We start from the raw sequence: 10,687 nt of genomic DNA, 5'->3' as shown, positions 1-10,687 counted from the left end.
AGGTATACATACATATTTATTTCAGGTTGTGGGCAGTCGAATAACTATAGCCAATTGTCATTGACGAAAATGACGAAATCGCTTCATTGATCACTAGATTTATTCAGCCTTTCAGATACGATGTTTATTACCGTCGGTTGTTAAAAAAGAAGTATTGTAAATAATTAAAAACATGTGGAAAATTTCTTATTGATTTTTCTATTTTATTATTATTACTAAAAACAATTTAATTTCTTTGTAATAAATAAAATCATATTTATCTATTTATTTTTGTGTCTTTAAATCAACAATTGTCACAGTAGAAGCTGATATTGCCTGCTAATGTAATGCCAGATGTCGCCAACAGAATCGTTTTACTTATCAGAATCATATGTAATAAAGTAAAACATACTCGTACGTATCATTATACGATTTATATAAATGTAAATTCATAATAACTTTATAAAATAATCATTACTTTTGAAACAGTAGAGCTTTTATCCAGTAATATTATTTTATTTATTGTAACAATATTCTGCGAGTATAAAACTTCACGTATTTTTATTTGTGTAAAAATTAATATAATTTTCTCTTTAAATCCATATGGAAATGTTTATATCTGCAAATTTCTTCATCGTTTTGCATTATCACCGATACTGGAATTAAGCAAAGGATGAGGAAGAATAAATATACGAGCTTGTTTCTAAATTTTTATTTTATTCGTGAGTTTATACTGCACAGAAGACACATAAGCGGTGAAAGTAAAGTGATTTCAATGACGTAAACTAAAACGCATTTTCGCATACTATTACTGACAGTGACAGATGCTTGAGCTGTTATTTTGCTACTTGTCAAGCTGCTATCGAGCAAGGTGTTTATAAATCATTTATAAAGAAACAGAATGTAGAAAGTTTGCAGCATTTTTTATTATAATTAGACTTTTATGTTACAGATAAAAGTGAAATAAATTTTCCAGGGAATGGGCAAAACACCTGCGTCGCTTTATTGATTTTTTTTTCATCCCTTTCCTCCACGGAAATAAACGCGCACAATTACTGATTCTAACACTGACAGTTGTCTATAACGGGGCGCTAATTACGCTAACCACGTTTCTGACTTCAAGACTCCCAGAGAGCTACCTGCGTAGGTGTGGGAGAGCAACGATTTCTATGAATAAAGGTGGTACACACCGACAAGATGTGCGTATGTGTGTGTGCGCGCACGCGTACGTGTGTCAGGTGGCGACTGTCGCTTCAGGAACAACGTTGTGGAGGGCAAAGGCCGGGGGAACGCAGAGGGCGAAGTGTGGCGAGGGTTGAGGGAGGATGTAGCAAGAGATGCTGGTAGAGGAAGAAACAGGAGGTGGCAGAGAGATGTACGTGTGTGGTCGTTAGTACACGTGTGTAAGTGCGCACGCTCTATTCGTACGAGCGAGGGAATGTGAACGTGTGTTAGTGTTTTACCTTACTTCGGGAACACGTCAGGGAAGGGCAGGGAATGATGTGTTACCCGGGGGGAAAAGAAGATATAAAGGAAGACGCGAGAGATGCGTCAACATGGATGTGAGATTACAGATGCCACGTTCGGGATTTCAAGCTCCGTGGAGAGAGACGTCGCATCCATTTAAATGTCATTGCGTGGAATTGACAGGGTCTTTCCTTCTATCATTTGGTGTGACACGTGGACAATATCTTTCGGTGTTACATCTATTACGTAAATATATCGTCTGCGTTTTGATAAATAAATTTTTCGTGAAACATTGCGAAAGAATTCTTTATTGTTTTATAAATTTTTCAGCTGAAATAATTATTACATAATATATGGCACTATATTTACATATTGAATAATTAACTTTTTCTAATATTTTTTTTTCCACAGATATTTTCTTTGTCTTTTTAAAAAATTTTTTAAGAATACTGTGTCGTGTTCATCTATTTTAACGCTATTATTACTGATTTATTTGCATGTTCCATTAAATATCATTATTAGCAGTACAGCAAGAGATCGGAAGAAGATAAATGATTGTCATCAAATTATTTGACAGCTGCAGGAAATAAAATTAAATGTATCTATAGTAAATACGAGTTATATGTATCGGGATTCACAAATAATTCATTCATTATCTCGTTTGCAATTTGAATTATCTTTTTCTAGCTACGTTACTGGGCTCACCGACACACAACTATATACCACTCGTCTGTATATCACACTCGTGCACACCATGTACGTGCACACAATATACATGACAAGAGCAAGCAAGAGGGAAAGAGAGAAGGAAAGCTCGACAGTCGGTGGGAGTCCGAGGCAGCGGATGCAGTAGTGATGGCGGCTGCGTTGGATGTTTAGCCTGGGCAGGCCAGGTCGGAGGAGAGAAGGAGGTGGATGAGGCAGGTGGGAGAGAAAAAGAAAGAGAGAGAGAGAGAAAGAGAAAGAGCCAGGTCGGAATGGAAAGACAGCCAGGTTGCCCGACGAGGTGGCAGGGGTGAGGTGGCGAGGCAGGGAACGGCTTAGCCTGGCGCTGCCTCGATCGTAACCACGAGCGGAGTGTTGAGAGAGCAACCGAGAGTCCCGTTGGCCCTGGTGATCACCCGCACCGGGTGAGGCGTCATGAAAGCGCGCCAGTCGACCGAGTGCATCTACGGCCGTACGAAAGCACGCTGAACGCTTCGCTTGCTCTCCCGATTCTTTCTCACCGACGTCGCGCCTTCATCCAATTTCGGAGCTCGACGGAGCTTGACACACGCGGCGACCTCTCAGGGACTTGCCCAGGTGTTCGTCAGGATCTCAGAATGATAGAGATGACAGGCAAATTAGTAACGGCTTTATCAATGAACGAGATCGCGAGTTTGACGGATGTTGTTTCTCTTCTCGTTAAAAAATCGTGATTTGGGGCGGTGAAGGTGGGAGCACGACCAGTGTCCTTGATGTTCAATGATCGATTGATATCACGCAATATCAGAGAAAAGACTCACTTTGTGCGTTTATAGAAAGTTGTGCGGTTTTATTGTGTTCATTTGAAATCCGGGTCTATTGAGAGATTCATGACGATATCCTTCTCCGATTTAAATAAAGGTCTAGGGAGCGGCAAGGACAATGGCATTGAAATAATGCTCAGATACGTGCTTTTTTGTTAAGCAAGACTCAGCATTTGTATTCGACATTTCTCACATTTCTCATGGGGATACCTGACGGATCATTCAAGATAATTTCGTGTCATTGACTTGACGTTTCGCGCCATAAATGTTCTCACGAGTAATGCCTTGCACGTGAGCTGCAATAAAATAACGGAAGAAGTTTCTTCTGTAACTGAACGTATGAAATAGCAGAACAGTTTAATCTGCTCATAATCCGGCCATAACTTATATTCCGTGTCAAGTTCCATCGTATGCTTAAACTCGTGATATTTCTTTTCAGTGACAGTAGATGAAGCAAGATACAAGATATCTGTCTAGATACACGTACAAGTATGGTATAAAAGATTGCAATTAAAAGACAATTAAATATCAGCGCAATAATTCGAAAACAAGAATCGTCTTTTTTGGACAAAATCACACATTTCCGATCATCGAGCAATGTCGCGGCTATTTCCAATGTTTTGTGCTTGCTTCGTTACCTTATTGTTGTCACATTGACCGCGCCGGAGGGTGCCACCCTTGCAGTTCGTTATTTCGTTCCGCATATTGGAGTACTCAAGTTCCAAAGCAACGAAGGGAGGAAAATAATCCAGTCCAGAGGAATAGTCGATATCATGCTCCGTTTTGTGAATGTATAGATGCCATGAGAAAAAGATATGCAGAAGAAAACGAAGTAAATAAATACATATAAGTAGAAATAGCACAATAGTGCGCGTGATTTTCACGAGAAAACGGAATAATTTATATAATCGCCTTTTCTCTTTCTCGATTCAACTCTTGCTGCATACATTAATATAAGATTTCTTTACGTTACTTCAAGGGTAACGTGAAGGAAAACAAAGCTGTTTGGTCTTTAATGAGCGAAGGAACCGGTATTCCGCTGAACAACATGAAGAGAGGCAGAATGAAAAGATACGATACGCATAAAAGGTAAAGTAAAGGCAGATATTCCCGGCTAATATAATTATACCAGTTGCTGATATATACATCTTCAACATTAGATAGATATCAAAATGTAGAAAGAAGTTTTACAATAAGAGTGATGAATATGAAATAAAAATATGAAAAATAATACATGAAAATATATTAGAAAATATATTATCTGTATATATATTTATATATCAATTACTGTCCGCTTTTTAAAATTACCTCACAAAGGAAACGTGCGATAATCAAAATTATACAGACAGCATTCCACGATTGAATATATATTAAAAAAAAAAAAAATAAATGCAATGTAACAAAGCCAAACCACTTCAATTTGGCGCAAAAATTCTGCGACTAGCATGTCGAATTTATGAAAAGTGAGACGCTAAGATACAGGAAAAAGATTTACATCGACCCGTTAAAAATTTACATAACACTCCCCGGGACACCTGACATACTGGATGCGCCGGATTCGAGTGGGAGGAGGAGAGTCCAAGGACTGAGAGCGGCGATTTCGAGACTCCCGTGTCAACTGAATCATTGTTTCGAACTCGTGATAACGCATGTCTCTTTAGTCAGCGGACTCGGCACCACGCGGTTCCACGGCTGATATGGCAGCCGTTGTTCCTACCACCGCGTTTCCTCGACTCCTCCACCATCGTCGCCGTCACTACGTCCGAGACCGGCGTAGCTGTCAAACGACCGAACAGGTGTTACCGCGAGGTGCCCGGAGTGGGATACGCGATTTCTTGTGATACTACACGCGCGACGCGATTACGAAGAAGTGAGTCCCAGTGAGTCGGCGATCGATCGATGTGACACGCACATTCCTCGCGCATTCCTCGTTACTTAATCGGAGGTGTATTCGTGGGAGTCAATTACGTGAGGTGCCAGTGAGTGTCTCGGTGGACCGAGAACAGTTGTTTCCGGAAGACGAGGATTTTGGAGTAAATTTATATTTATCAAAGATGACGTGCCGCAAGATCTCCTATCCGCAACCAATATCCAAATTCAGCGGCATCCTCCTGCTGTCGCTGATTCTTTTAACCGAGGTGAGTGTTAATCACATGAATCTAGGACATGCGGATAGAATATCGTTATAAAACGATACATAAGTTAAAGATGTAGGTATTAACGCAAAGGACGCCTATTGCGGGATAAAATGAATTAAGAAGATTGACATGTTAATCGTAACAAAGCAGTGTTTGCTTTTGTTTATATGAATATCAAAAAAAGAAAATATTATTGATTTTTAATTCAAATTTTTACTAATTTTCTTCTCTATAAAAAATAAAGCAATCCTAGATGACCAATTTTGTAATTTATCAAGACAATAATTTTATTATCACTTAAATTTTTAATAATATGTTAAGCTTACAAATTTTACGACTGTTTTATTGCTTGGATTATCGCTTATCTATATATCAGTTTATTTAAAATTTGTCGATATTTTTGGATTATTGCATTAAGCTTCTGTTTTTTTACCATCTCTAGCAAGGGCGTGGAGTAGCTAGACAGATCTCGATCTAGGACATTCTTCTCTGGAATGTTTTTTTACATTAAAATGCGCGTACATTAAAGCACTCTTGAGACAAACACGCCTAGAAGCATAAACTTGCAAATTTAAATTTATGATGCAGATATGCTAATCAAGTTCATGCTAATCAGCAAATCGCTTTGCGAATCGAATAAATAGCTGTAAATAAAAGTCAACATAAAGAGAAATTTTTTTTTTAATTTCTCGCTTCTATTACGTATAACTATATATATTAATATATTCAAGATATCAAATATACAAATATGATTTTGATGTGACATTTTGATTTGATAAGATTTGAACATCATGTCGGATTTTATTTATTTGTTCAATGAGAGAGATTTTTTCAAAAAAAAAAAAAAAAAAATTACAAATCTCGATATATCGAGAACTAGTATTGAACGTATAACTTCAATACTAAAGAAAATTGTGCTTCTGTGACATACTGCAGTCAGAGTTTGAGCTGGTCAACCGATTGGTGAAGGGGAACGCGACCGACATCCAGTCTTCTTTGCTCGATCGAATCGTGTCTGGACATTGCGAAACTCGCCTGACTTTCTCAACTGCGTTGGTTTGAATGCCGATGTCTGTTGGCTCCTGTATCTGTCGTTGAATGTTCAAATAGTGCGTTAGTGTCATTAAAATAAATCTATGTCATTTAATATATATGTATATATATATATTTTTAAACAGAAAATTTTTTGAACTAATAAAATAATTGACTTTCGAATGATAAATTAATGCTTATAGTATATTTCATTATCTATTATCTAAATGTTTTTTTCTAAATACTATTCGTTAATTGAATCAGCATTTTTTTAATCATTAATCGCGCGCAATTAATAGGACGCAAATGAGAAATTAAAGAGAATTTTTTATATGAACAAAATATATTAATATTTCAAAAACAACAGATTTTATTCATGCATGACAGAGTCAGTCAGATATCAGACACCAGATAAATGTCGCTTTAGATTCAACATTTGCCGTAGATAATCAAACAGATTATTTTGCTGAGATCATTTGCCGAATCATTAGACTGCGAATTGCGAGATCTCCCTCTCTTTCGAGAAGGAAGGAGAAGGAAGCGCGAAGGAAATCTGCCTTTCCGGGTAATATAATGTTTAACACAGTACAGAGTGCGAGAATTACATACACGTGTAATTACGTAAACAAGTTTTTTTATCATTCTCTCATGAAACTAATGATTTTGTTACACGACAATCGGACGGGAGCGACATGTACGAGGATATTATTCTTGCAAAACAATACGCGGAAGTGATAATCACAGCGTGATTTGTCTATATAAGAAGAAGTTAATTTTTTTATGACTTGTTATTAGATATATGGTAACATTTCGAAGTGTATCAAACAATTTATTCTAAGTTTTCATAACAATCTGGCTGTACGCTCTTATGCTATAGTTCGGAGAATATAAGATTTCGGAAAATATACATACATATAAAAAGAGATCGAAAGAAATTGTTCCAGTAATGCACTGCATTCTTCAACCACGCTTTCTTCGCTAATTTAGATTTGATTTTTCCCTAGTAAAAATATCAAGACCATCATTAGTCTTTGTGTAATTAGTGAATAAAGCTAAAGAGAGTTTCTCGAGCTAATTATAAATCAAGAATGTAAATATACATAATAGAACATTTTTCAGATAATCTAAAATAAATTTAACAAAATTTTAATTTACTGTTTAAGTTAAAAAAAATATACATATTGTTGGAGATTGGAAAATTACGATAAATTATGAAATTTTTCACATTTTTTTTCTTAAACAAAAATCGATTCCATAAATTATAAACTAATTAAAAAAGCTACAATTAAAAGAACATTCGATTTAATTTTTGGTTTGAATATATTATCGAATTTTGGAAATTGTATTTAATATTTTGTTAACAGATATAATATAATGTATTTGTCAGTATAAATGTAAATACATAATAATTTTTTTTAATGTAGCCAACAGTATCTTCGGCGTGAAAAAAAATAGCATTCTTTAAAGATGATAATATTTAGAGGAAGCAAAAAATGGAAACTATTTGGATTACGATTTATCGACCAAAGGAAAGTTTTGTTCGCGAAAGTACATCGCGTTACTATCCAACGAAGCTCGTAATAGATAAAATGAATTGTCTGAATGTTTCATGCTCGAAAGAAAGCCAACGCCCATTTCAACGACCCTTATATGATGCTATTGTATACGCGAAATCGATTTTACGTCAATTTCTTTGTCACGGAACATTCTCCGCCACCTCAAAGGAATCAAATTTAATCGTATCCTATCATTAACTTTGACGTATCAAGTTAGCCGCAATGATATTATTATCGGATAAATGTTATGACAATCTTATTGCAAAACTAATTAAACACATGAATCATTTTTGATATAACGAAGCATGAGAAACGTCCAGCTTTAATTATAGCTTTAATTATATATCACGAAAAATACGCGTAAATCATTAATGTAATATGTTAAATTAGTGTTGCTTTATTTGATCATAGAGAGTGAATAGTGCAAAGTAATAATTAACCGTAAAAGCGATACGTTGTAATTGCTATTATACATATGCATTTCGTGAATATCCAAATTTTAATCAACAACATCTTTGATAAAGCATTAATTTTATAAAATTAAAAATTTTGCCAATTAATAATATAATTAGCCATTTAAATAACATGAAATTATTTGATATAATATAAACAAAATATTGTATAAATACGCAAAAGAAAGTTACGATAAAAAGTTGATAAATTTTATATTAGTCTTCGCAACACTTCCGGTTTCGTGCACGTGCTCGGCTTTCTGTTTGTAAATCCGCTTACTCTCTGCGGGGGGTGCCTCTACATATTTTTGCAATACGGTCAAGTACACCGGATGCTCGTTTGTTTTACATCACTTATCCTCCGCAAAATTTACATTCGCCGGCGTTTATGTGAACCAGAGTGAAAGATTTTCTGAACTACTAGATGAAATCATAATTTTTGTTATACTTATGGATACATAAATATATCACTTTTTAATAAATCATTTTTTTGCAAATAAATAAGTACGTACACTATACATATGTACAAATAAGCTCTATATTTTTATTTTTTATTGAATTATTTTGTAACTGAAAATAAGATCTGTGTAATTTATAAAACAGTAGAAATTAATAATAATTAATGCGTTAATCGGATAATTCTCATTAGATAATGATTTGATCGCGTATAGCATACTTTGATTGGATTTTTTTTTCACATGTTTCTAAGACGGAACCGTGACATTATTGGCCCAGAATTCGAGGCTTATGACCGCGCTATATTAAGCTCTTACTACGGAGACCCTATTCGCCGAATGTCTCGCAAATAGCCGGCGTCGTCACTTTTAAGTCGAGCGTTACGCTACACATGCGATAAGTTAGGTTGACACATCATGAGCATATCGTTGGTTAGACCAAAGGCGAAGAAAAATATTGCCTCTGGTAGTTTCTATATAACTGAAATTCTCATGATTATACAATGAAGCCATATTTATTCGAATCCTATCTGAATTATGAAAAAGAAATGTATATGCTTTTTTTTCTCCCACGAGAACTTTATGCATATTTCGATGATATGCAAATAATATTAATCGGAATAAAAACAGCGCTATTTAAAATGCAAATATTATTAATCGCTACACAATTGAAATTACGGATTATTGAAATATTGAAGAGATATAGATATACGATTGATAATGAAACATTCATTCACGCAACCGTGTGCAATCTCTGTATCGCTCAGCGCATATTTTTAAATACAATTGTAAGTATTGATAATTAATTTCTAAATACATATAGTGTTTATTAAATCCTAAATATATACTTAAAATAATAAAAATTATAATAACAAAGTAAAATAATAATAATAATAAAATAGGAATAATAATGATAAAATAATGATTTAATTTATTGAAAGTTATAATATTGTATATACATATATTTTTCAAAGTTTGAATTAGACCAAATATAGTAAGTTTAATATTTCTTTTATTCCGTTACGGATGTACCGGAAACGGCGTCTCGCAAAGGCAAGAACCAGTCGCACGTGGTTGCTCTGCTGAGTGTCAAACGACTTCGGTGAATCGTACATCCGGATGTATCCGAGTATATTCTGGACTAGCCTGGGAAGATAGCGGCCGCACGCCGGTGACGAAAATAAAGCAGACAGGAGAAATAAATCACTGTTCACTCGTCTGAGTAACATCCGAGGTCCCGCGAGCTTCGATCGCGTCGCGAATGATAAAACATTAAATTCAAGCAAAAGCGAAATTCTTAATATTAATTCGCAGATTACGCAATAAAATATAATAAAAATATTTTTGTCACTGTAGATACAACCAATTAATGAAATTATTGTATTGGGGAAAAAAAGCAGAATTCACACTTTATCCAACTTTTTTTCTTATTGGATTAGAAATATGAGCTTGTCATTCAGTTTGTCTACATAAAAATGCGTGACAAAAAAGGGAATATTCCTATTTTAAATTTGGAATAAAAAGTATTGAAACGATTTTTTTGAATCCGCACGAGATTTTATTGACTTGGCAAATTTGTAATATTTTTTTCTTACAGTACATTGTCTTCTGCACAAGTAAACATCCGCAAGTTTATTCATCCGCTTAATATCCGTCTCCCCGCATGTTGTGCCGAGTAATAAAAGATCTGGAATAAAAGACAAAAATAAAAATGATGATGGTGCACCACGTGCGCGGTTCCCTGACGCCGTTGGGAGTAAAAGAAGAGAAACAGCTTGTGGTGACTTTTTTGGATGCACCCCGATACCCTCCTCTCCGCCCCGGACACATTCGCGCGCTTCAAGTTTTGCCTTCACTTTCTCGTTCTTTCTCTTTGTTGCATCTGTTCAAGGATTATTTGGATAAATCGCACATCATGCTTTCCAGGGGAAAAGAAAAACCACGTTGACGTCATTCCACTGTCTGCGGCTTCGTTTTACACGCGTTCAAGAATCGCGTCTTAATTAAAGGCGCGTCACACCTTGCATCCTGCTTCATCCTACGTTGATTAATTCTATGCGCGCCGATGTCTAATAGTCTGCGATTTATATGAGAAATTCC

At 35.4% G+C, this 10,687-nt stretch overlaps 1 protein-coding gene across 3 annotated transcripts in view; it reads left to right on the top strand.

Moving 5' to 3' along the window:
- Positions 1-1,345: 1,345 nt before the first annotated feature.
- Positions 1,346-10,687, top strand: part of LOC126848960 (tyrosine-protein phosphatase 10D) — a 31,138-nt gene continuing 21,796 nt past the window's right edge. Inside the window, exons 1-2 of one of the 3 annotated variants that reach the window (XM_050590368.1) lie at positions 1,346-1,692; positions 2,134-5,092. In XM_050590368.1, coding sequence (XP_050446325.1) covers positions 5,009-5,092 — 84 coding nt within the window. In that variant the 5' untranslated portion in view covers positions 1,346-1,692; positions 2,134-5,008. The remainder of the gene's footprint in view (positions 1,693-2,133; positions 5,093-10,687) is intronic. The other 2 variants (XM_050590369.1, XM_050590371.1) reach the window with 2 other exon arrangements.

Source organism: Cataglyphis hispanica, chromosome 4 (genome assembly GCF_021464435.1).
Source record: "Cataglyphis hispanica isolate Lineage 1 chromosome 4, ULB_Chis1_1.0, whole genome shotgun sequence".
Lineage (NCBI taxonomy): Eukaryota > Metazoa > Arthropoda > Insecta > Hymenoptera > Formicidae > Cataglyphis > Cataglyphis hispanica.
Note: the sequence above shows the minus strand (reverse complement) of the source record. Positions and strands in the feature narration are given on the sequence as shown.